Source organism: Sylvia atricapilla, chromosome Z (genome assembly GCF_009819655.1).
Source record: "Sylvia atricapilla isolate bSylAtr1 chromosome Z, bSylAtr1.pri, whole genome shotgun sequence".
NCBI classification, from domain to species: Eukaryota; Metazoa; Chordata; class Aves; order Passeriformes; family Sylviidae; genus Sylvia; species Sylvia atricapilla.
Genome location: NC_089174.1, coordinates 26,088,917 through 26,115,976, shown reverse-complemented (window position 1 = coordinate 26,115,976; position 27,060 = coordinate 26,088,917). Strand labels below are relative to the sequence as shown.

General features: G+C 37.5%; 1 protein-coding gene across 8 annotated transcripts in view; it reads left to right on the top strand.

The window, feature by feature from the left end:
* The first annotated feature begins 871 nt into the window (after nucleotides 1-871).
* Nucleotides 872-27,060, top strand: part of CSNK1G3 (casein kinase 1 gamma 3) — an 81,567-nt gene continuing 55,378 nt past the window's right edge. For 6 of the 8 annotated variants that reach the window (XM_066338981.1, XM_066338980.1, XM_066338979.1 and 3 more), the window contains exons 1-5: nucleotides 872-984; nucleotides 14,835-14,892; nucleotides 15,805-15,882; nucleotides 17,462-17,878; nucleotides 22,242-22,282. In XM_066338981.1, coding sequence (XP_066195078.1) covers nucleotides 17,701-17,878; nucleotides 22,242-22,282 — 219 coding nt within the window. In that variant the 5' untranslated portion in view covers nucleotides 872-984; nucleotides 14,835-14,892; nucleotides 15,805-15,882; nucleotides 17,462-17,700. The remainder of the gene's footprint in view (nucleotides 985-14,834; nucleotides 14,893-15,804; nucleotides 15,883-17,461; nucleotides 17,879-22,241; nucleotides 22,283-27,060) is intronic. The other 2 variants (XM_066338976.1, XM_066338974.1) reach the window with 2 other exon arrangements.

Here is a 27,060-nt window from a genome sequence, read left to right as displayed (position 1 = left end):
CCTGACTGGAGAACTAGAAAAGAGCCTAAAGATGTTTTCTTTTGCACGAGTGTTGGCACAAAGCCTATTGTATAGCATTTATAAGAGTTGCTTTGGTTTGTTTTTTTAATAATTACATGGCAGCTCTTGCAAACATTAAGTGACAGCAGGTTCTGACTTCACCATTTCCTGCACGGACACACAGAACAGGGAATGCAGGATTGCATTCCCGAGCGTGACGAGCAGAGTAACCTCATCCACGTGTGGCGACAGTGCCGAAGAAGTGTGCCAGCTGCCAACTGCAGCGGCTACAAGGCGGGCACAGCATTTCTGTGAAACTGCCAGGTGCGATCCGCCCGCCGACGAAGGCAGCTGGCATCTGAGGACTGTTACCCAGCAGAGGATGGAACAGAGCTGCGGTTCCAGGCGTCCCGCGGCTGTGGTCTGACACTGACTCAGCCCTCGCTGAGCACACGGGAAGCCCTGGAGGCCAGCCCTTCACATATTAAACAGGTAGCTTTGTCCCTATATGGAGAGGCTTGAGGCGGGAGGCGCGCAGCTGAGCCGTTGCGAGCGTGCCACGGCCTCCTCGAAGCGCGACCCCCGAGCTACGAGCGGAGCAGCGGACCCCTCCCATCGGGCCCCTCCGGGCGCCGCCGCCAGCGCGGCCCCGCCCCGCCTCGCCGTCATTGGCTGCCGGCTCTGCCCACCAGCAAGCCCCGCCCCCTCCCCAACCTGACGTTAGCTTTCCGCCCCCCGAGTGGCCGACGCGCCCTGTCAATCACCCGCGCGAGGGGCGTGCGCGCGTCCCGCCCGCCCGGGCTCCTGTGCCGCCGTGGGAAGGGGCGGGCGCTCGCGGCCGCCGCCGCTTCCCCTCCGCCTCCGAGTGCCGCCCCGGCCGGCCCCGCTTGGAGCCCCGCGCCAGGGGCGGGGCGGGTCGGGAAGCAGTGCCCGGAGGTGAAGGGCCGAACGCCGAGCTTGTGCCCCGCTCTCCTGGGCTCCCCGGTAGGTTGCTGTCCCCGGCCGCCTTCTCGGAGCGGCGGCGGTCGCGGCACCTCCGTGGGCCGAGGCCTTGGACTGACTTCCCTCCCCCTTTCCCTGGCGATTGCGGGGCATGCGGGGCTCCGGAGCCCCCTACGAGCGCGGCGGCGGCCGGGGCGGCCTCTCTGGCCAGCGGAGAGGGAGCTGGCGCCAGCGCGGGGCCGTGCCCCGGGCGGGGGCGCGGAGCCGGGCGGAGCGGGGCTCGGCCGGCGCCGGGAGGGCCCGTCGCCTCCCTGTGGCTGTGCTCCCGGCTGGCAAAAGCCGTCGCTGTGAGACCTCCCAGTGCCCTCCTCTCCTGTAGGAGTTGCTTGCGGCGGTGGGGTTCCCTGTCTGGCGGCCGGTGTCGGTGCTGCTAGCGGTGCTTGGTCCGACCGACCCCCGAGCTGGGTTCGTATGAACAAATAAATTTGTTTTCCTGATCTGAAGAAGCAGTTGCTGGAGTGCGATTGTGCTGGGTTGGCAGATTAGCGGATTAGAGGCAACCTGAGCTGCCAGTGCTCTTTTACCTTTAACTTTGCTTTTTAGGAAGTTATTTATAGGCACGCTCTGAATGCAGTGGTTTTAAGTTTCATTAATTAAAATCTCTAAAAGTGATATTTCAGTGATTCACCGTGAAACACGGACAGACCTTATTTTCAGCCATTCTTATTCATTTTACTGGTACGCCCTTAATGAGTGTTCAAGTGACATGCAGTGCGTAAAAAGAAATTGGCATATAATCGAAGATTTTTTTTCTTGCTGAATTTTGTAGTTAGGATCATTTGTAAGTGCATACATAGTTAGAACTAGATGCTGTTCATGTCCCTAAGCATGATTATAAGTGAAGCACACTGTTAAGCATATTAAGCCTTGTTGCCTGGGTTATGACTGCTTGTAAGGATAAACAACTTACCTACTCTTTAGGTAAACACCTCTTCTTAAAGCACTTGTCTAGTGAATGCATTTTATCCCGAGCTGCATCGGGATATTAAATTCCCAGATGGGAGTAATTCAATTTTGCTTTAAAGGGAAAAGATGAGACAGAAGTTTTGGTGCTAACTATATTTTAAGAGATATCTTCTCTCGATCTTAGTATCCTTTAGTCAATTTCTTTTTAATTAAGACGTTTCAACAGATAAACAGCATTTGCAGTGGAGAAAAGTGACATTTTGTTGTGCTGGCCTGAAATAGAGAAATTACCTGGCAAACGGTGGAGTATTTACATCAGCTGAGAATGTCTTTCAGCTAATGAAAGGAATCTTTTTCTCTTGCCCCACTGCATCAAATAGATGTATTGGCTTATAAAATGTAAATGAATTTCAGAATTCAGAGTACTAGTTCTTATATGTTGCATTTTCTATAGAGCTTTTTATTCTTCTGTATGATCAAGATAAATATATTCAAGATTATTTAAGTGCATTAACATGTGACAGGCCACGTCTTAATGCTTCTGAAGTTGTTCTTCCCCTAAAAACAAGAGTGACTGCATCTACAAAAAGCTTTTCCCTTGTCCAGCCTATTTATCTACAAGTAACAAGACTGAATTTATGTCCTGTTACAATTTTTCAGTTTTTAATAGTCTCATAGTCATAATTAAATTAATTGCATTATTAAAGCTCATGCATTCTATCAAGTTTTAGTGTCCCTATTGTATCCACAAAGTTTGTCCTATGGAAATAGACGTGGGAAATAGTTCTGGGTTCGCTAGTTACTGTGCTGAATGGTTCTGTGATTAGAAGTATCCAAGTTACATATATTTCTAACACTTTTACTCTTGTCTTGAAAATTTGTTTAAAAAGGATTAGGAAGTCTTCTGATTTTAAAGAAAAATTTAACTTCGTTATCCCTTTGAGACAATAAATGGAACATGAAGAATACGGAAGTGACAGTGGTTGCTTTTCTCCAATATCTTCTCATTACACAAAAGAACTGGCTAAAGAAAAAGGTCTCATCAGCTGTACTAACAGTCTTTATCTAATTTTTCTCCAGCTGAACATTTTTTTCAGTCTGTTGTAAACAAAACATGTACTTAAGTCTTCTTCCTCAGACTTTTCTTTATACTTTTTGGTGGGCTTTTTTTGCGATGTTGTACATAAAAGTAATAATGTAATTAAAAGCACACACAAACCACAGGAATAACAAAGTTGTAGGGGAGTTCGACATAGTGTTTCTTTACAGTTTAAGCTTGCTGATTCAACTGCAAATTAATGTCAAGGGTTCTCAGTCAACCCTTAATACCTCACCAGAGGTTGTATGAACAAAATACCTGACAATGCTTAAGGGAAGGGTGGGACAATCCTTTTCAGCAGTGGCCAGTGTTTAAATGATCTAAAACTGACCGTGATACTTGGGAGTCACTTAATGATGTGAATGGAATGATATTTTTCCAGTATATACTGGGCCTTTAACAGTCTTTCAAAAACGTTTTAAGACTTCTATGTAATTGGTTTCCCTGATCTATTAAAAGATAAAAAAGTAACTTTGAAGTAATTGCTGTATATTTTCTGACAATCCTTAATTTTTTTTTTTTCTGCTGTGCAGGCACGTTAATGCTTCCTCAGGGCTGCTGCAGAAGTGCAAGCCTGCTGCTGCTGTGCTTGTTTTTCTAAGTGTGATTCTGAGTAACCTCCTAGACGTTGTCACTGGAGTTCTGGAGGTTTGTAAGCTACATCTGAAACAGCTGAGTGAAGAAAAATGTGTGTGTTTAAGCTAAATAGTTGCTTCAATAAAAGCAGACTAGTGAGAAGGTCGTAAAAGCTAGAGTGATGATCACAGATAAAGACAGTGACTAGAACATCTGTCCCTCCCTGTGATCTTAGGCAAGCGATTTATAATTTAAATGTCTCCTCTTTGGCGTAGATGAAGAAGAGGAGACATCACACACTGATCCATGCTGTGGAATTAGTTTGGATTGTGGTTACTTAGGAAGCTTTCCGAAAACAGTATTTTCAGAGGAAATTCTGAAACTCTTAGTAGTAAAGTATGGAATAATTTATTTTGGTGAGCTAATTTTATTTAGCTCACCTGTTATATTTAGTTTCAGTGTTTTATAGATGATATATTCATAACCTTAAATTAATGAAAAGGCTTCTTTCTAACAAAAGGGGCAGAAAATATTTTCATATTAAATATACGTATATGCTATAAATATAATGATAAAGATATTAAATATACAAGAATTTTAGAATATTACAGATGTGTTTGACAGTGCATTCTTCTAGGATGTTTATTGAACTGCGTGTTCCTTATCTCTTACAGAGAGCATTTTTAGCATCTACATTTCCCTCTCTTTACCACCTCCTTTATCTGGTGTTTTTGACTTTGTATAGGAAACCTTTTTAATTAAAAATAGATCAAAATCCCCATTTGGCTATTCAAAGAAGGGTATTTAGTGCAAAATAGGTATATTCTGTAGGTTTGAAAAGCTAAAACAATTTTTTTGCCGTTTGTGTGCAGTATCCTGGCTTGTGCTGTGGAGTTACGAGTGGGAGGAGACATACTGATCAGTCAGAACTGCCTTTGGTCAAATGTTTACTCAGCTAACTGTAGGTCATAGACGCCCATCACACATACACACACAAGTAAGATTTACATATTCAAGGAAGTTTATTACTTAATTTGACTTTGTATGTAACATCATTAATATGACTACAACTGTTTTTTCCTGTGCTTTAGGATCTGCTCTGTAAGCTTACTAGCCAGCTTAGCTTTTAACATACCAAGACTTTGTAGTAACTGTTTTACTTCACTTAGTAATTTAATGTCATTAAATTCCTAAGTTAAGTAAATTTAATGTAATTTTCCTAGAAATAATTCTATTTTCCTCTAGATTCCCTGGGTCGTAATTTATACTCTTCATCAACCATGTGTTTCAGTGATGTTACTTTTGGTTAAGACGGGATGTGGACTACAACAGTGGAGGATGATATTGTTCTCAGTAGGCCAAAAAACCAGATGTTTTATGACAAGTGGAACCTAAAATTCAGTTTCAAGTAGTAGTTTGTCACTTCTTGTACTCTGCAATTATTCATTGAGTAATTTGTGAGCTGCCTTTATCCAATAAACCCTGTGCCATAACAGGATGTAGATGGAGCAGCAGAGGCAGAGTTGAAGAGGTGCTCGGGTGGCAGTTTGTGTATGGAGCTCACTGGACCATGACGTCCTTGAAGGGATGCACTTGATGGGCTGTGAAACACCCAGCCATTGCCCGCTGTAGGAAAGGCACTTCGCTCTAATATGGGTCATTCTGCTGCATTTCTGGCTGTGCAGTTTTGTAGCTCCACTCCTGTTCTCCGTCCTGTCTTTTGTATCCTTCACCAGGTTGATTCAGCTTCTGTTCAGTAGTGAGTTACTGAATTGGAGAGCTTTCTGGTACTCTGAGCCAGCAATGGCTTCACTGAGGTGTGGGAGTGCTCAGGCTGGTGAGCGAAGGGAGCAGTAGGAGAAGAGCCATTGTACTAACCCATCAAAGTTGTTTAATTGCATTTTGTCTTGCATTTTGCAAATTTCAGACTGAGGTTCTGTTGTACCAGTAAAGCTGTTCTTTTTGGTTCAGTTTGTCTTTGAGCTTGAGGTGCTAATTACCTAGTGAATGTTGGATCTGTTACATTTTTAAAAGTACATTGGGTGCATTTTTGTAGAAAATGTTTTAAAAGCATGGGCTTCTTGTCAGGTTTCCTTCGTGATGCTGGAAGGTGTGATTTAGTCCAGGATAGGATGTGTGCCTGCAGCCTAGAAGAAAGTACTATTTAAAACCTGTATTGTTACATGTAGAAGAATCCTGTGAGTATCTTTCTGTATTTAAGGCACTAAGCATTTTCCATTTTATGTCTTTATATTTGAACTTAAATGGAATAGTTAACATGACTTTTAGCATGTTTTAACAGTTTTTTAATGTAATGATATAAAGCAATCTTTAAAGGTATTCAGTGTTCTTTAGAGGAGTTCTATAAGCTTATAATGAGGAACATTTATTTTCATGTAGTATTGATATTTTTGATGTCAGTTTAAATGTAGATAATGTTCATAAAAATACAGCTTTTTTAAATCTTAAGTAATCGTTCAGTAATCTTGGGAAGATGAAGTAATACTGTAGAGGCTGAAGTCAGAGACGTGATTACTTTAAGGGTCTTGGGAGACATGTTAAACTTCTCAATCCCTGCTGTTTTCTTAACTGCACCTTGCAAATGCTTTTTTCTTACTGAAGTGAGAAGTTCAGTATAGAATGTTTTTTACTTTCTGTGGAAGATCACCTCAGTTGGCAGTCATTCATTGCTTGCAGTGTTCCAGGAGTAGGTTGCTCAGTGTATCAGGTGACATTTGCTGATGGTAAGCTGAGGTATCTCTAGATCTGGAGAAATAAAAAAGTGATGAAACTTGAATTTATGGTTAACACTAAAGAGGGAGGGCAGAATTTTCCCAACAAATGAGAGGAAGACAGAATAACTAAATTTGCTCTTAAGCTTTTGTCAGACTGAGAGATAAATGTCTTCACAGAAATGCTCTTGTCTTTGCTTTTAATTTCTCCAACAGCATTCACTATTCTTTATTTTTATATAAAACATTGTGAGACCTTTAAGTAAATTCAATTGATTGCAGTTTGAATTTTCTCCTGAAAAAAAGTCTGTTTTTTAAGGAAATGAGGTATTTTTGATCTGCAGTTCTCTGATCTGCTGCCTGTAGAAATGTAGAATTTTTAGGACAGCTTTAATCAAGGTTAGATTGTTATGCCTGTGAAGGTAAGTTCCCATAAGCTTCATAAAAAGCAATTTTGATAGTAGATGTAGCAATGCATTTGTATGCAAGAATGTAAACCCTAGACAGGGGAAGCACAACATGAGGATGGATACTTGAGTGATTAGATTTCCTGAAGGATGTGTGCCTGCCTCATGAAGAAGCGCAAGTTAGCCAACCCAGAGATGCATGCCCATGTGGACAGTAGACCTAGACTCTATATCTGATGTGTAACGTAAACAATAAATGGCGTCTGCTGAAATCATATTGATTCTGTTATTCAATAGCCCATTTTTCCCCTGCAACTAGATATTTATTAACCATTACCATGGTGAAGGAAAGGTGTTATGTGTGGTAGTAGCTTGAGACCTGTTCAGCTTACAACCTGTAGTATTAGGGAAGTGATAGAGCATCTCTCTTCACTGAGCAAGAAGGAAACATTTTAATGTGGGAAGAAAGAAGAGGTTTTGTGAAGAAAGAGAGCTGAAGAAGTATCAGAGTGTGGCCTGGGAATTCTGCGCAAATGTGGAAGATACCCAGCAAGGTGAAATGACTACACTTGGGGCTGTGTGGGTGTTGAACACTAATCTGTAGACAGCTAAGTTTATCTAACTTTGATGCTTTTGAAGAGTGATTCTATCTTAATCTTTCTAAGTACTAGATCAAGAGTTTACTACATACAGGTACCCACATCAACATACTGTCATTTTCTCATTTTAGTACTTGAAGAATTTTGGTTTGATTTAAAATCAATGTATTTGTGTAACTGCCATCAGACCTTGACAAAACTGATGTCAGCAGCCTTGACAATAACCTGATGTCAGGTTATTTTGTTCTCAGAACTTTTAACTTAGATCAGATAATTTTATATTCAGTGTTGTTTGATTTTGTGTAAAACACTGTGAGGCTTGTTTTTTCCTCTTGAGTTCCATAGGAAGGCATTGGTTTAAATATGCTATCTGTTACATCACTAATAATGAATCCAAGATCGTAACTGTGGCTAGTGTTTTTCCTTAAATTTATGTCAATATGCATCTTATGCTTTCAGTATCAAGGTATCAAGCCTAATTCCATTTGATGTGGTGTCTGAGACTTTATCCATACCATTTTATTCCATATTAAACTTATAATGCAAGAAAAAAGTTTTATAGCCTTTTGAAGACCATAGAACTGTACTTTCAATTTAATAAAATGTTTTCGGCATACATTACAGTGAAAACCATGCATGTGAGAGGAGATTTGTGAGTGTACGTTGTAGTAAGATACTTGGAACTGCTGTAGAAGGTAACTGTCTAGTTTATGGAGACTGTTAACACAGCAGAATCATTTGATTGCCATGTAGTTTATTATTTTTAGAAAGCCTTAGCAGATTCATAGCTGCAAAACTCATTCTGGAGACATTTTCCAGTTCTGAGAGTTGTCCCTTTCCTCACATGTGGAGTTGCTCGATTTGAACCTCTCTTAAATTCTTGAAGTAGGATCTGACCATGTTAAAGTTAAATGACAGAAGGAGTTGTGTCAGAGAACTAAAAATGCTTTTAATTCTGAAAACTGATCTTCACAAACACTGTGGAATTCTAGAGCACATTACGTATTTTAGCCAAACAAAATCTAACCTGAAAACAAAAGTGTCTTTTGGACTCAAAAATGTTTTGGGGTTTTTTTTCAGGTAGCACTGGGTTGCTTCACCATGGTACTTAATTTTGTCTTCAGATGTAGTTGTGGTGTTAAATGAAATGCATTACTCTGTGCTTTGTTTTCTAATTTTTAGATGTATTAACTTCACAGTTTCTCTGGCTTAGCCTTAGGCTATCTGAACCTTTCTGTTGTTGAACCTTCTGTTGCTATAATAGTTGTGTGCCATGGTATAATTACTCATGTAGAAAATTGAAGCTTCCATTATGCAGTATTAGCTAGCTCAGCGTTAGCTGTCAGCTGTAGACAATATGGCCCATTTAAGTCTGTATGGTTGTGGTGGTGGAAAAGTGAAGAAACAAATGATTGAAATATTGCTTAACCATCAGTTTTGTCTTTTCTGTGCTCTTTTTAGTATATCAGTTTTAATAGTGGTATTATTAGCTTCTAAAAATTATTCTTTGCGTTATGGCTCTACTTTCTGAAAACTGACTTTCAGCTTTTACTCTGAAATGGTGATATATAAAGTGCAAGAAGGATGCATGCATGGAAGTTTTAACCAAGTAGCTGCATGCACTTGCGTGGAATTATTAAGTCAACTTGGTAGGATTTTGTGGTGAAGTGTAATTCATAGATTAGGACCAAACTTACCTTCTAGATCAATGAGAAAATAAAAATGTTTATGCAGTGAGAGAGAGCCATCTCAGCTGATGTGTGTTTAGAATTAACAGAGATTAAGGGGTTGCTTGGAGATCTTAATTGCTACATAGTCAATCCAGGCTGTCATTTGTGGAAAAATTGTATCGAGTTAGGTTGACCCCCAGTACTGTGCATGTCTTCTGGTGTGACAGCATTTTGTCCAGAACTGGGAGTTGGTGGTGCAGAAGGATATGTTATTGTTCATTTGGTAATAGACTTTAAAATGACAAAACTAAGTGTACAGGACAGATACTGAATTTTGGATATTGGCAGCCCTCAGATTTATTCATGTGACTTTAAACTTTGGTACAAGAAAAATTACACTAGTTTAACTAGAATAAGACTTCTTAAGCAAGCTTTAATAAAGATGAGGTAGATTTTTGGTTAGTTAGTTCTTGTGCAGATGAGTGGTTGATTAAATGTGCTAATAAAGCTGTTCCTCTGTTAGATTTTGTGCATTAGAAGAGGAATATATGTAGCCATATGTGGTTTGTTGATGAACTTTCCCTGGGGAAATGCCTATATACGTGAAAATTGAGATGTTTATTCTAGAATCTCAAATTAATTATTTTCGTTGAAAATAATGTGTGGCAGTTGATATGGTAAGAGAAAAATGTATTTTTAAAATTTAATATATTTACTGCTGTGTTACAGCTTAACACGTGGCCAGAGTCTAATAGGCCTGGTGGTAATCTAGCAATCTCTGAGGGTCCAGCCTTTGTAGAGAAATGGCTATAATTAATATGATTGAGACTGCTCCTCAGTGGCGTTTTGTAAATCAAAAGGTTTAATAAGGAAAAATAACAAAATAATAAATGTTACAGAAAACAAAATGATAAGCATGCAGGTATCTGAGAAGTCTCTTGCACCTTGCTACAAACACTCCAAAAAGCCTAACTTCCTTTTGTGCTCCTTCCTAAATACTGAATGTTTTAGGAGGGATAACCTGGCTTGCAACCAATAGAAGGAGATACAGGGTTTGAAGAACGGTGACAAGATCCAGTAGATGCTTCTCTCGGCACTGAGCCAGTCGCTCTCAGGAGGGTATGGAAGTTTCTAGGTAAACTTCCTAAAATGTCTAAAGGTAAACTGAAACACTTTCCCTATTTGGGTGTGGGGGATGCTTTACTACACTGCTGAAGATTAAAATAAGACTTTTTAGAGGGCTCGGTTATGTACATTTCCATTTATAAGAAAGATACTTAGGTTTACCATGACACTTTCAATTAGGGTGTTTCTTTGAGTGCATCTCATTCATATGTATTTGTAAATTGAGACTGTGTGCATGTAGAATTACATTCAGTTGCCTAAACCTTTATTTTCTAAGGGAAATCATACATGTCTGTGAGAGTAAACAAATTCATATCTTAAAACAATCATATTGTTTAGGAATGCTGATAGACTAATTTGTACACCAAAATTAATACATTCTGTTCTTGGTTTTGAGAAATCAGTTTTGAAACTTGGCTGAGTCTAGGATAGGTTGGTATTACAGAAGGCAGATGTAGAAAAAGACTGAGTGCAGCAAGAATGGTACTGTTATCTGAGTTTTAGAAAGCAAAAATAAGAATCTGAAAAACTGAGACTTTTAAGTAAAAAAGAAATGGTAGTGTAGAAGGTACTTAAGATACAAACATTGTATTGTTGAGAGTTCTGATAATGAAAACAAGATTTATATGCACCTGTGGTCTTAGTTGCTTTGGAAGTGCTGAAGAGCATGCATCAGAATAAAAGTGTTTTGAGGCTGTGCACACTGAGAAATAAACTGCACTGTTGAGCTCCTGCATGACCTGTTATTAAGAGATTTCGTTTGCTTTTGAATTTAGGTTATTACATTTGCCTTCTTAAATAAACAACTATGTCTTCTGAAGTGTAAAAAATTTTATGTAATCGAGAAGTAGCAGACTAGCAGTAGCTTTGTGTGTGATCCTCTTTGCTGATGAAACTCTAGAAAGGATTTCAAACTTATTGGTATATTATGTACTTCTACTCTGTGAAAGAAATGTAGCAAATATGGGATCTGTAGTTCAGTATTTTGAAAGGCAAACTGGCAGGGAAAGGATGTGGCAGTGGTTTTGGATGGCTTGAATGTTGATCCTGCTGAAGATCTTAGGTGCATTGTCACTTCTCTTATATCCATATGTTCCTTAATTTATTATTTTGTACACAGCAGTCCTCCCATGTAAAGCTGAAAAAAACCATCCTTATTTCTTAGAATTCTTACTCTACATCTGCTACAAAATATTGTGTCTTTTTACAGAAAAAGATGTTGTTTCAGAGGATTTGCATATTCCAAGGTAATTTTTTACCTAATTGAAGTCAGAATAAGTACATAAGGAATGGGAGAATAAAATAGCCTTTGAATTAACTAACTTCTGAAAATATGAAAAGCAGATAGCGCCAAGCTGTATTTTGTTTTTATGTTCAGAATTTTTAAAAAGCTGTAAAACCGGATTTCATGAGTCTTGGAATTCCCCTGGTGTATGAAGTAGATTATATTGTTGAGAGCAAAATGAGTTACTGATGAGTCAGTTTTCATTATGTTCAGGTCACATATAAAGAATATCATCTAAGACTTGTAAAATGATTCAGTCATGAACAATTTTGATACAGGTTATTGATAGCTGGAAAGAGAAATAGTGTCAGGAAAAATTTGTTTGGAAATGTTCTTTGTTTTTCAAAGCTGATATAATGAGAATGTACAATTTGTGGAAGTTTTATGTACTGAATATTTCAGTACACTCACTTTGTCTTTAGATTTTACTAGAGTGCTTATGATTTTGCATATTTTTTCTGCTTCGGAAATAAGAAAAAATATGATGTAATAATTTGCTTACATTTCTTTTAGTTATGCAGTGAATCATTTAACAACTTTTTATTTTAGAGTTTTCATGGGAAAATATACAAAAATAAAGATATTTTTATTTGTAATATAAATCATTGGAATAGCAACTTAACTCTTTGGGTCACATGAAAGTTATGGGAAAGCCTGAATTTCTCTTACTGGACTAAAGTGAAAATTGTGAAATCCACTCTTCAATCATTGAATGTTTATTTTTCATTTTAAATGAACAATCTAACTAAATTATATATATATATATATATATAATTCTAAAGATATTTTCAAATTCGAATTCTGTCTGAAAAGCCTTTTCGCAGTTAGAAACTGCTGTCCTAAACTTTCAGGGGATCTTCAGTTATGAGCCTATTTGCTGTGGGATTGGAGTTTCATAGATTTCCTCTGTTGCTTGGAGACGTGTATAAAAGTGAATGAAAATGATGCAGTAATAACTAATCTAGAAAAAACAGCTTGAGCTTTCCATGAGGCATACAAAAATAACAGAAATAGTCGGTATTTAAATTTTGTGTTTTGGTCTCACAATGAAGCTCTTGGTTTCAGATTTGTAATATGAATTTCAGATTTTCTACTCTTAAGTATTTCTAAAGGAATTTTGTTGGGTGGAATCTTGTGTTATTTTTCCTGCAGTACAAAAGTATTTGTAACATTGAAATGATCATTAGAAAGTGAATATTACAGTTGAAGACTGTAGTAGGTGAAGTATCCCATAAAAACTACATGTAATGTTAGAGAAAGTCTCTTGGAAATATGTGGCAGATGCACTAGAAACTTTCTCTGTACTGTTCTAGAAGATGTGAGGAGAAGCTGTGTGGCTAAATTACTGTCATTGCCCAAAATCATGAGCCCTGGGGATTAGAAAATGTGAACAGACACTTGAGAGGTGAGAAACTGCAGAGGTATGAAAATGCCAGAAGGCCGAGTGAATTTTAAATGCCTTGTGGTGAAACCAGGACTATTTCTTTACTGTGTTTCATAAAATAATAAAAATATCCTATGTTGGAAGGGGCCTACAAGAATCATTGAAGTCCTACTCCTGGCCCTGTACAGGACACCCCAAGAGTCACATGCTATGCCTGAAAGCATTGCCTAAACATTTCTTGAGCTCTGTCAGGCTGGTCAACTTTAGGCCACTCTGTCAACTTCAGGTGATTCCCTCTGGTCCTGTCACAGGTTTCGCTTATTCCAGTGATGCTCATGCTGTGTGTGTTGGTGTAGAAACATTTCGAGTGTGATCCATTGTACCTGACACCTAGTGGGACCAGTTTAAGGTCCCATACCATCCTGTTGCTTATCACTGTCAAACCTGTTTATGTCTTTTTCCTTCTTCAGTCTAGTTTAAACCTCTATCAGTTTTTTGTTTTCCTCTGTAGCTCTTTTGCTACTGTATGCTTTTCTTAAAAGTAGAGGAAAATGTTAGTGTCATGTTAGTGCAGTAATGTATGATCTTGTAATTACAATGTGAAGGGTAATGCTTATGTTACTTAAGGGAGCAGTTATGGTTGCATGTTTCATTTCAATTTCCTATTTCCTGGACAGTGGAGTGTTCTATTTGCTACTTTAATGCTCTCTTAATTAGTTTATTTAGGTGTAAATATTGAAAATGAAAGAGGTAGATGGTAAGTTTGTTTTTTTTAAAAGGTGACTTGCACACTTGAATATGAACATTGTCATGACAGCACTTTGGAACATGGAAGCTTGCATATAATTACAGTGGTGTTCCTGCTGCTGCTGTAGGATCAGGCATTTGAGAAATGTATGAATAAAGAAGATGCTTAAATGAGCTATTCTTCTGCCTTATATAGTCCTAGAGAGTTGTTGCTACAGAATAGGGTTCTTATTGGCATATAGTCTTTAGTAGTCTAAATTGGGACATTTCCAAGCAGAGATTCAGAGAGATATGTAGGTTTATTGCTCTGATTTAGGGATACTTCTGCAGGTGTTAGGTGTGTGATTTTCAGTCAGTTGAAACCCTGCTGTCATTTTTGTTACTTGTCTTCACTGTGCCTCTACTTACTTTTCACTCAGTCTTTCTACAGTGCTTGGAAGAGTATCAGATTACACACACACACACAAAAAAAAAACAACAACAAAAAAATCCACAAAACCCCTCCCCCCACAAAAAACCAAACACCCAAACAAAAAAACCTCTGGGAGCTATTGTTAATTGTGCATGTCAGCTACTCTAAAGTTACTTGCTTTCTTCCAGTCTTGTTTGATTTTTTTTAACTTCAGTCTATACATATTCTACATTTAGTTTATAATTGAGTTCTAATTACTTTTTCTTCCATGTAATACCATTTTGCCCTTATTTTTTTGAAAAGCTTTTAGCTTCTTTTGCCTTCTCTTTCTCTTCATACTTTGTCACAGTCATTTCAGTCAAGGATATTGCTTTGTCAACTTTGCTTTGTTGGTGTGTTTGCCATTATCCTGATGTTTAGTCATATATCTTTTTGAATTAAAAACAATTATTTAAATCCTAATAATATTCCCTGATGCTGGGCTGAAGTTTATGGTTTAAGTCTGCCTCATTTATATAGGCAGAAATGAAAAAATGAAAATTAAACAGAAAATCAGGCTGTGAAATGAGGATGGCATGTTTTTGAGACTGATTGCCCATAACTATCATATAGCAAGAAAATGTTTTTGCAAATTATTTAGAATGCTTACACGATATGTATTTCTTTTACACTTTAGTTGATGCACATCTTTGAATGATTACTGACTTCTGAGCCTTAAAAATTATGTTGAGTCTTTGAGACAAATCTGCTGCATCTTCCTTAACAGTCTGAGATAACTAATGCAGTTCCAAAAGCTGTACTTTCATTCTATATCAGAATTTTTTACATGCTGAGTAGTTGCAAATACTACATAAATAATATCTCTTTGCCTTTTGATGCTTTTCCTCCAGAATGTGAGCATTATGGTGAAGAAAAGATATTGCCATCAATATTATAACACTGTCATAGGTAAGTGCAGAAAAAAAGCTTTTTATTTTTAAGGTAAATACATCATAAAATATTTTACAGGAACTTCAAAATGAAGAAAGTCATAAGTGCTAACCTTATTTTGAGGTATTTGCATATTATTTTATTAGGAAAATGTAAGAAAACACCTGTGTCTTGGAGAAACTGTGACAGGAATGCTTGCATGTCTTCCTTTTGATATATAGCATGGGAAAATGTGTGGGACTTGGGTTGTTTGTTTAGCAGGTATCTTATAAAAAGGTACTAACTTCAGTTTTTGTAAGAAAGCTTACCTGTAATGTAACTGGAGTATCTGTTGGTTCAACAGGGAGAAAGAGGACATAAGTTATTGAGTAATAGTTTTGTCCATATAATAGAAACATTTCTAGAAATCAAAATTGATGTTGTTTGTAAAGTATTTGATACACTAAAAATTCTAGGATTGTTTTTTGTTAGTTCTTTATGAAGAAGCCAGTAACATATGGAACATTTAAGTCTTCTTTTCTTTGGTACTTAAAATATTTGGTTGCATTCTGTTGCGTCAGGTGTGCTGACCTTTGTTCTGAGAACTGAATGGTGACCTTGAAGTTCTACTTAAACACACTTAATGTCTAGCTCTCTTACTTCTTCCCCAGCTTTTGTAGCATAGCGGATGAGGGAAAATTACCTATTCCTTCCCATTGAGTCAGTTCCTTTGAGATCTGTGGTTTAGAAGGTTACTTTAAGGTGTTTGGTGGTGGTGCTTGAAAACCTGCAATTTTATGTAGTAATATGTCTGTCTTTTTCTCTTAAACACTTCTGTCTATAACGTAAAACACCATAGCTTTTATTACTCATTGCTGAAGTCCTTTTCTTTGGAATTAAGCAAGTAATTTTGGATTGTAATCTGCATTTGTGTTTTTTGATTGATTTCAGAGCAAGCCTTTCATTCTCCCTTCTGATGCTTTGGGAAGGCTGACCTGAAACAGAGACTGGACAGAGCTAGAGAATAAAGTAGGTATTTATTGAAAGGCCTCCAGGATCTACCCTGAGCAGGACAGGAGCCTGACCAGGGCTGCACCCAGGGTGTACCAAGAATAGTCACAAAAAATGGCTCGCCAGTCATGAGATCTTACACTTTCATAAGTTTTGGTCCATTTGCATATTGAGGTTTAGTTGTCCAATTACAGATTCATGTTGTGAGGTCTCGTCCTTTTTGTTTTCTCTCTTCAGTCCACCGTTGTTTATGCTTTTGGGCCTGAAAGGTGTCCTTGGTCTTCAGGAGTAAAAGGATTTGTTTTGTCTACCTACTCTGTGAAGAGAGCTTACTGTCACTTGATATGAGGCTCAGAACTACATCCCTAGGCAGCCCAGAATCTGCAAATATAAAAATTAAAGCTTAAGGCATCACTTCCACAATATTGTGGTCATGTTTCTTTGCCATACTAATTTCCATGTACTTTATTGTTCAGGTATTAGGTTAATCAGCTGTTGATTAATGATTTTTAAACATCATTTAGTTATAACTATGCTGTAGCTATGTATTATTTAGCAGATGCAATTGTTCCTGTGACTGTTTATATTATTTGGTATATTTTCACTACTGCCTCTTCAATTTTTGAAATTTTGTGTTAAGCTGTGATGTGAGGACCAATTTAACTTTATGAGAAATTGGTTTACAGAGTAAAAGTGTCTTCAGCTCAAAGTGTTAAAAATAAACTCCTGGTGGCTACCTTTAAAATAGGCTGTAGCACATGAAATACATTTTTCCAGAGGTTGTTCTACATTACTGCAGTGTGTTCCCAACATTGAAGCAAATGTAGGAAAATGATTTTGGACAAGTATTTAACTCATCGTGGGATTTTGCCAGTGTAGAACCTTCTGAATTACAGGGTTTTATGCCACTGTCATCAAATAAAAAACAATATCCAGTGTTCTTACAGCTGATATTTAAAAACAAAAGCTTTCTTGTGGTTCTTTATTACAGTAGTAAAATAACATTGTTTTTGCTGAAATCCTTGTAGGAATTAGTGTCTGGGCAATGGTGCCAAACAACAGAGAAGGGGAACATGGAAACAGATTTATGACAGAAGTATAGTAGGGGAGAAGAAGTAAATATAGTTTTAAATTCTGAGAGTTACTGAAAGAACCTGAGTGTCCTTGCCATGAGTTTATAATTTGTGCATGTAAAATTGCAGTTCAGAAAATATAATATATTTATATAACTTCAGTAATTGTGCAGCTTGAGCATTTGCTTAGAACAACAGATACTATTTGAGGGAAAATAAATAAATGCTTTCTTTTGAAGAACATAAGATGAAGTGAGTATGTCCAAGCGTCAATTTTAAGTGTGTTTATTCAGGAAGAAGTTTTATAGGGCTTTTTTGTTTTTTTTAAAAATAACTATTGCTTGAACTGTTGAAATTTTGGCACACAGGAGTCACACCAATATCTCTTGCTGTTACATTCTAGAAATAAAATAGACCTATAAAGCAAATTAATTAGTTACAGCTTAATTGAGTGACTAGTTGAGGGGAAAGGTTGTTTTGTACATGAGTCTTAGTCTTGAATAACTTTGTTTCTCTTTTAACAGAATTCCTCTAAAGACTAGGAAATATTGCTGGTGTCATGCATTCTGGAAATACATTTTAACTACAGATACCACCAAGGCTTTGTGAACAGGATGAACTTACTGCTGTTGTCTGCTTACTGAGAGTAACCAGCTGGGCGCTTCACTCATGATGTTTTCATTCTCACGTTATCCGACTAGAATTTGCTTATACTGATTTTTAAAAAGAGGAATAAATCAAAGTGGAGTACCGTAAACTTGACATGGAAAATAAAAAGAAAGACAAAGACAAACCAGATGAAAGAATGGCACGGCCTAGTGGGAGATCAAGCCATAATCCACGTGGAACTAGTTCTTCAAATTCTGGAGTGTTAATGGTTGGCCCTAACTTCAGAGTTGGGAAAAAAATTGGATGTGGTAATTTTGGAGAACTACGGTTAGGTAAGACCCTGTTTTCTTTATTTCAGTTTACATTATTCATTTTTGTGCAGTCTAGGCAAGAAAATTTCTTTATGAATACTGTGCAGCTCTTCAAACTGCCTTAAAGCTTCAGGTGTGCAAGGCATATTGAACCCATCTTTTGTGTCTTTACCCCAGCCCAGTGCAAGCTTGATGGCGTGAAGAATGTGTATAGCAGGTTACTTTCTGGGACTAAAGTGCTTTCGAACAATGTGCAGTGCTCTCCTAAATTCAGTCAGTTCTCTCTTCCAGGATGCTGGGAGTTACATCATGGTTATTGTAGCAGTTTTTTGTGACTCCCTGAAGCACTTTGAGGTATATTTAGGGCTAAATGTATGATACATCCCTGTCCTGTAGGTTCTGGCAGATCTGTTGGAGGTAGTGTAACCAGGTACTACAGTGTTTTTCATACTAGCAAGCATGGAAATTCCTTGGTTCCTTTTCTAATGTGGCGAGGCTAAACATTGGCTTGCTGTTAAGCAGGGCAGTGAGAATCCATCTGTAGAGAAAATCTGGGATAATTCAGTCGCTCTAGTTCTCTGCTGAACAGATGGCTGAAAATCAGATGGTGGAGAAGGCACAGACTGAGAAAAAGCTATAGATTTTTGAAGAATTTGAGCAGAAAAGCTGGAAATGGGCTTTTGGAAGACTGTATGTTTAGTTTTGGGGACTTGTAGTTCCATAATGGACAGCATGATGAGTTAAGATTTTCAAGATGTGTAACTTCAAGTATGTGTTAATAAATACAACTTGACACTTAATGGCAAGAATTTATGCTTGTATTGTTGGAAGGCTTGAGTTAAAGTGCTTCATGCATTAAATAGAGATGGGTTTCTCAGTTTGATATTTAAAAGGATGGTATTATTTCTGTGGATCTTTGCCTATGGTAGAACTAGTACTCATGGCCCTTCAAGACAATATTTGCGATATATAAATATTTGCTTGCATAAAATATAATATGTTTTAATGTAGTGCATTTTGGGGGCTGTCAGGATGTAAACAAGCTTAACTGTAGAGGAATTAAAGACAGTATTGCTGTAGCTCTGACGTAGCTCTGACGTAGCTCTGACGTAGCTCTGACGTAGCTCTGACGTAGCTCTGACGTAGCTCTGACGTAGCTCTGACGTAGCTCTGACGTAGCTCTGACGTAGCTCTGACGTAGCTCTGACGTAGCTCTGACCTGACGTAGCTCTGACGTAGCTCTGACGTAGCTCTGACGTAGCTCTGACGTAGCTCTGACGTAGCTCTGACGTAGCTCTGACGTAGCTCTGACGTAGCACACTGAATTTTGCTATCTCAGTAATAGATATTCTTGTTATTAATAGTTAAACAAAATGGATGCATTTTGACATTTACAGTGTTGCATCTGTGCCTTTGCAGTCCAGAAATCAAGCTGAAAAATAGCTCTTCCTCACTTCCCAGACTTTTGCGCGCTGCCTTCTAATCTGAATTTTTGTTTCAAACCTGTCAACGAACTAAATCAAACCAGCAAGATTAATTTTACATTAAGGCAACTGCAAATTAGTAAAGTTAATTTTTCATCTGTCTGTTATTTTGGTCATGAAATACAGAGCTGATTAAAAATTAATATCTGATTTACTGATTTACTTGTTGCTGTCACAGTGAAACAATGTATTTTATTTTAAATATCATACTAAATTAGTTAAGACTTACAGTTTGATAGTACTGGAGTAAAATAGAACAAGTAAGTAAAAGAAATAGGCGGAAGATTATTGGACAGTGTACTGTCCTGCAACAGTCACCAGGACAAGTGCAGCTGTTTTATTAAAATACCTATGGGTTTTGCTTATATTCTAGATATTTCAAATCTCTACTTATTTTTTATGTGAGGTAACATGTTTTAAATGTGAGTTACTCAAAGCAAGAGTCAGTATTGCTGTTATAGGTTCTGATTTAATTTTTTTATTTTTTTCATTTGCTTTGCTACAGTAGCAAGTACTGAGTGTGCACCCTTTCTGCAAAGCAGTACACAAGCACTTAGCTTTTTATATGCACTTCTGAAAATGGAACGTATTTTGGGCATGTGTCCTAAGGTTAGACCTGAGGGTCTTAAAGGAGGAATAAAGTTGTAGGGTGATGAAGTTGTGCTCAGAAGATAAAAATTCAGTTATGCATCGGGAGCTGTTGTTCTTCCACCTGAGAAGTACTGTTACAATTTGGGATGTAATAGGTCAATAGGTCAACTCCGGTTCTTCGGAGGCTTATAGCAAGGATCTATTGAGAGGCAGACTCTTTTGTACAGTGTCTCAGTACAATCAATGTGACTGCGCATTTAGAGCAACACCTCTCAACCATTTTCTTACAAGTAAATAACAAGTTAGAAAAACACCAGGTGTCAGGAAGAGTATATCTACAGGGATTGTTTTGGGTTCCTCTTATGATTTCCCACACCAGATGGAGAGAACACTAGGTTCCCACAGGCTTCTAGCAACTGCCTGGAGCCAAAAATACATGTTCTGACCACTGTCAAGTTCCCACATCGAAGAAAGTGGTGGTCCAACTTAAGTGGTGGCTTGCTGAACAAATGGGAAATTTGCTGTATGTAGTAAATTACTGTCTGTGATGTTTAACCATTAGCTTGCAAAATACTAAATTGGTTTGAATATTGAGCTGTTCATTTTAAAACTCTTTGTTAGAGTTAAATTAAACTGATACAGTTAAAATAAACCAATCAGGTAGTAAGAGAGAGCTTGTTGCTGTTGCAAGTGATGGTTACTCAGTATCTGTGGTGTGTGCATGGACAGATCAACAGTTGTGTAGTACATATGTGTCCGCTGTATTTTAAAGAGACAGTTGTCCTGACTTTTCTTAACTGGAAAGTTAGTGTTCCTTCTGACACTACTTCAGAATAAACATGTCATTACAGCTTTTGGAACTCAATATCCAGTTAATTAACTGTAACAGGATTTGTTACTTACTCCGACTAGGTGATGTATATATATCTAAGAGATGGAATGAGCAGGGTTTCTGCAAGAGTTTCTGTTAGTGTCTTATAGATTTTAATGCCCTATAAAGATACAGGAACAACTTCAAACAAAGTATACTTTTTATCAAAACTGTAACTGATATGAGCATCAAATAAGAAATACTTAGGCTGCCTGAATATCCACTCTAGTCCCTATATAGTTCTTGGAGTACACTTCCTTTTTTGGGTCAGATTGCTGCTCATACTTATTATGTGTTTGTTGTTTTGAAGCCCTCAGGTAATTTGTTTTTTTGTTGTTGTTGTTGTGGTTTTTTTGTTGTTGTTGTTGTGAAGTTGATCCACTAAGAGATGCAAACTTTTAATGCATCATCTTTCAGCTTTAGGAGAGTAGCCTTTTTTTTAGAAGAATCATTAGCACTTCTGTCTTTGACTATTGGTGCAGCTTGGTCAAAGCATGGTTGTGGGTTCATTCCCTATGTGGGCCATTCATTTAAGGGTTGGACTCAGTTATCCTTGTGGCTCCCTTCCAAATCAGAGTATTCTATGTTTCTGTGTAACTGTCTTCACAGGGAACTTTTTAGTCTTGGTCCATGTCTTTTCCCCATTTGATTCTTTAAAAAACTGAGCAAAACATAGGAAATTCAGACCTGAGTAATAGTACAGAGAAAAAAAAGGGGGATTATCATTAGGAATAATATACACTAAATGCATTTGAAGATTGTAAAGAATTGTAAAGAAGTGTTGGAAGTTACAATTCATCCTTTATCTGGCATTTTAAAAATTTACACCTATAAAACTTGTTTAACATTTTAGTCATTGCATACAGTTTGAAATGATGTTTATTGAAAAGTTCTTACCCAGTTACAGCATCCTTTTTAAAGCAGCAGATGCATTTTCCAAGTGGTGCTAGCCTATCAGTAATGTCATTGTCCTGTCCTAACTTTTAGCTTAGTAAATTGCATAATTGAGGAAAAAAATAGTCATCAATTAATTAATTAACCAGTTCTAGTATTAATTAGTGACTGATGTTTCAAAATTATACAGTAATTTAAAAATAAATTTCAAATAGTTTTCAGCAATAATTATGAAAATGTAGAATATCACATTCTGGGTGTTGTGATTTTCCTATTTTCAATCTTTTGTAGTGCATAAAAATATCACAAACTTGGTGAAATATCGGAAACTCCCTGTGAAATTTCCACCTCTTACGCTATTCAAAGAAAAATTATTTTTAAAATAAGGTATTGAATGAATAAACCCACATTGCCTAAGTCACTGCTAGAACACCTAGCACCTTATGTGAAAAATGTTTTAAGACTTTCTTGATGTTTAAATGGCATTTAGTTCGAAAAGAAAAGCCAGTGTCTCACATTCTTGTTTTTTATCTTTTTTTTCAAGGAAAGAATTTATACACAAATGACTATGTGGCAATTAAACTGGTAAGTTAATATTTTTTTTAAATTAACTGGATTTTTCCTTTCAGATGTTAATGGTTTGATTTCTTTAATTGAAACCTATAATATTTTTGTGTGATTTCATTGAATTAGATAAAAGCAATTACAGATAGATGTAACTGTATAGTTTGCCCATATTGAATAGAACTAGTTTTTAGTTGTCACTTTTTTCGAGGCTAAATCTATGTTTGCAAAGTCATTGATGGTTTAATGCTGCTTCAAGGATGTGCTCTGCAACAGTCATCTTAGTAGATTCTTTTGTTGTCCAACAAGCAGAGGAACAGCAAATTTACTGTGAATCTTAACATCAGGTGACTACAGAGAAACTCCAGATATTCTTGACACTGCATATGTTTTAATGTCTGCACTTCTGCCCCCAAGTATTTTTCATCTCTAACTGCTGGTATTTACACATAACTTTGGTAGATATATTTTATTTGCAATTCTGTGTCATATGTTTACTTCTCTTGCAAACATGATACATTTGGATATTGTGTTAATATGCCATTGTTTGGCTTTTTCTAGTCATTGTAACTACTTCGGTGACATCCTAATTTGCTTCTGGATTTTTTTAACCTCTTGGTAAATGCCTGTTTTCATAACTGAAGTCCTTAATGATGAAATTCACTTGGTTATTTTTTATCATTGAAGGACTTATAAGACTCCAGTTAATTTCTTGTTGCTGCTGTAGCACAGGACTTTTGAGGTTGCATAATAAAGTGGAAGGTAAACTGTGGGAACAGAAATGCACAGCTTTAGATAAGAAATCTGAAAAGCATTATGAACACAAAACAAATACCTGAAAAATACTGGCATCAATCTTTTTGCTTTGGAAAATGCGTATTTTGGGAGTAGTAGAAGTTTTTAAAACATGCAAGTTATGACTTGAGAGAGCAGCATTTGATACAGTTTGGAGGGTTATTGTGTGTTAAATCTGATTAATTTTGTTTTAATGTATCTTGAACTTATTCTGTATGTCTGGTGGAAGTTGAAAATAGTCTGAGAATTCTAGTTAAAGGCTGTCTATCGCAAAGCACATTTAGAAATACATTGCAAGAGAGTGGGTTTTTTAAGCACTAGTTACTTGATCATGTAGAGCAAGAGAATGTTTTTATCTCATCAGTTTTGGTAACATACGCAACTTAGCAAGCTTGGCTATCAACAACATTTCATTTTAGCTGTCACAGATTATACTGTTCATTGGCAACATTTACTTTTTTGGTTTCCAAATATCTCAATTGTAGAGCTGCTTGTTCCCAGCTGAGTAAAAAGCCTGAAATAACTTTGAGTAACTCCATTTGAAGTCACTACAGAACCATTATAGTTAAGTATATCAGTAATTTACTGCTAGTGCGGAAAGAAGTTTGAATATGTAGTGGACTTTTCCATTTGTCCTCTTCATTAGTGGCATGAAAAGCTATAATGTCTTTGCAATGAAAAACAGATGAAGGACTCATAATGAAAATCAACACTGGAGCTTGCATCATCAAAGTAAGATAAAAATACTTTTGTTAGCAGGTAGAACTAGTGGATTCTTTTAATATGGTTCTCCCTTTTCTATTTCAGTGTGTATTTCAGATACAAACTTCCAAATTGGAGGAGACTTGAGTCACAAGGTTCAGTCTGCTAAAAGCAACTGTGTCAAACTGTAGCATTTCTTTGGATTTTGTATATTTTTCTTTTCTTTTCCTATTTGAGACAGTGCCAGGACTTTATTGTAATAGTTACAGATACAGTGGCATATCATCCTTTTCCTTTTTAAATGTAAGCTTTTGTTTTCTCTGGCACTTTTACTTTTGTGCTTTCAGAGCAGTCATTAGGCACTGTTTTGTTATTGTAAATGAGACACTCTTAACTTGCTCTCTGTTTTGCACCTGTTGTAGCTCAAATTCAGCCTTCCTGAATGGGGTTACTTGAATTAAGTTTGTTATAGTTTAAGCAATTACCCTTGGAAGACGTGGTTGTTGTAATCTCTCCTGTAGTATCCTAAAGTTGTATTTGCATTCCTCATGGTATTATGCCATGTTAACCTACTGTTGTCTTAGGAGTGGCAAGAAATCCCCTCTGCCAGATGTTTTGTGTCCCCATGGTAACCATATAGTGTAGGAAGACTGTGTGAGTTTGTCTCAGGTGCAATGACTGGCTGTGTTTATACAGCAGCTTTTAGGAATGCTTCCAGAGTTAAAAGTAAGTGTATTTACAAGTGCTCTTTTGACTCAAACATTTAAATTGTTTTGAATTAATATTTCCCTTGTGGACAAAATTATATAAGCATCTGAGGTCTGAGGGTCATACAGAATATGCATTTTAAAGTATAATGTTTATATGTAAATGCATATTTATTTTGGTAGAACAGCTACAGCTACAGTTCCAGAATCTTCCTCTGAATCTGTTCATTTTCACCTGTCCTGGTTGGGGACATATTCCAGATTGAGAGGTCAGAATAGATTTTCTTCAAACTATAATGAAACTCTTAAGAACTGGGCTTTTACTAGTTCAGTGTACTTGTGTTTGTGTGTTTCTGCTGTTTTAGTATACACACTGATTTCTTGTGATCAGATGGTTCTTTAGTGATAGATGTTTGGTGTGTAAAAGCTCTGCCTCTCCTGCTCACCTCTTCTTATTGTTAGATTTACTACTTTTGTTACATGACCCTATACTTGACCTAAACCTCCTATTCACTATTCAGCTTTTCCTTCTATGTTGCAGTTTAAGGAAATACATTAGTAATACATTACTAATTAGTAATACATTACATTAGTAATATTACTAATTAGTAGTACATTACTAATAAATTAGAAAAATGTATTTGATGTAGAAATTGTGTGTCTAGAATCGATAGTGATTACTGGCACAAAACTGTAAACATAGTAGTTTCAAAAGTTAATTGAATTAAAACCTTTTAAAAGACCTTGAGCATTAAGCCTGAGATGATTAGCAGTGGTGTTTTCCAGTGCATTAAGCTAGGTGTCAAGCAGCGCACAAACTTTAATATAAAAAAAATAAATAAACACCACTAACCAAAACCAAAGCTGCAAATGCAAAATACAAAACTTCTCATTCATTATTTTTCCATTTCCCTTTGACGTATTTCTCCACTGCTCAAACTTACCTCCTCTGCAGATGCTTAGCCACTACCCAAAGACTAACTAAAGGAATTTCTGTTTGACCATGTCATGACCCATCAGTAGGGACATAAATTCTCATCAAGATTCAACAAAGACACTGGATGTGCTTTAGGGAGGTCTTGTGCTTTTTTGTGTGGTCACCTTGTTTCCAGCAACCAGCCCACTATTTATAATTAAAAAGTGTTGGCTAACAAGCCCTTACATTTGAAGACCTCCACAAATGCTGTGTAGCAAGCCTGTAATTCTTAGAGTATACTTTAATGAAGTCTCACTTCCCTCAGTGCTCTACTCAAAGGGAAGGGCTCACAAACCACGACATTTCCTCAACTCCCTGTTTCCACAGTAAACTTCAGTAGAGAGTATGGAATAGAAAATGATAGCCATGCTTTGCCCAGACTGAGTGAGGGAAAAGAGAAATAAAAGCAGAAAAGGAAGAGGACAAAGAATATCATCAGTCCTTAGACTGGTCTCACTGTGTGGCTGTTCCAGAGCTGGGATTGTGACACCGTGGAAGAGAAAGAGAGGAAAAAGAGAGCAGGGGAGCCCAATCTCCTTCTTTTCGCAGTTAACCTGCTGCAGCCACTTACGTGAATGAGATTTTTTTGTGCTGTTTTGTTCTTAGATGCATAGCCAGCCCTTGGAGCCCTCTTCCAGGGGGTGAGTGCAGGGTGAGGAAGTGAGCAAGTCTTCAGGTTGTGCAGTGAGTTGGCTCAGCACTGTGCTGCCCCACCACAGCAAGACCCTCTCTTCCAATCAGAGCTTTTGTGCCAGAACAGTCAAAATGTTGAGACGAAACATGCTTATTCAAAGGTCTTCCATGCCACCCAGTGGCTCAAACATTCCTCACTATTCGTTAGGCATATGGCTCATCTTCAGCTGTGGTGATCTCTGTGTGTTGGACAGAGGCATAGAGGAGGGAGGAAGCAGAAGACAGGATGCAGCTAATCATAGTTGCAAATAAGGTCTATGCTCATCATTAAAACCAGAAATCCCACCTATGTTACCTATCCCACCTATGTTGTGTCAAATGGTTTCTCCACCCCATGATTTAAAAACAGAAGTCTCGCATCCAAGGCTTGATTCACTGAACCAGTTCTTTGGCTGCAGTGTTTGGAATTGTTCAGCAATCTGGTCAGCAGCTTCCTTCATCTTTGCTCAGGCCTCTTCAGTTGAAGTTGTAGCATTGTGCATGGTGACAGAGCACTTCCCTTCAGTGAGGATGAGCATTCCATGTAATGCTTTTTCAATAATGGGTATGCTAATGATGCATCCATCTCTGAGGGGTTGTCAGATTGAGCCTTGGTAGGACACAGGGAAGGAATTCAGACACCACATTTCCATTCAGCATCGTATTCTAGTGTTAGGAATCAGATTTTTCGTCTGTACTCCTCCAAGCTAGCCCCAAAGGGGCTGTATAATTTCATCATTCTTCAATTTTAAGTGTCAGTAAAATTTAGACTAATTGTCTGTGGCTCTGTGGCAGGCTAATTCCTGCCATCTGAAAAATGTTGGGGGTGTTGGTCCTATTACATTGTAGCAAGTACAAGAATGTCTGTTCAAAGTTCTAATGCCAAGTATGAACTGTAGTTCAGGGGAGGTCTTCAGGTCAAATGTTACAAGTAGTAAACCTCAGAC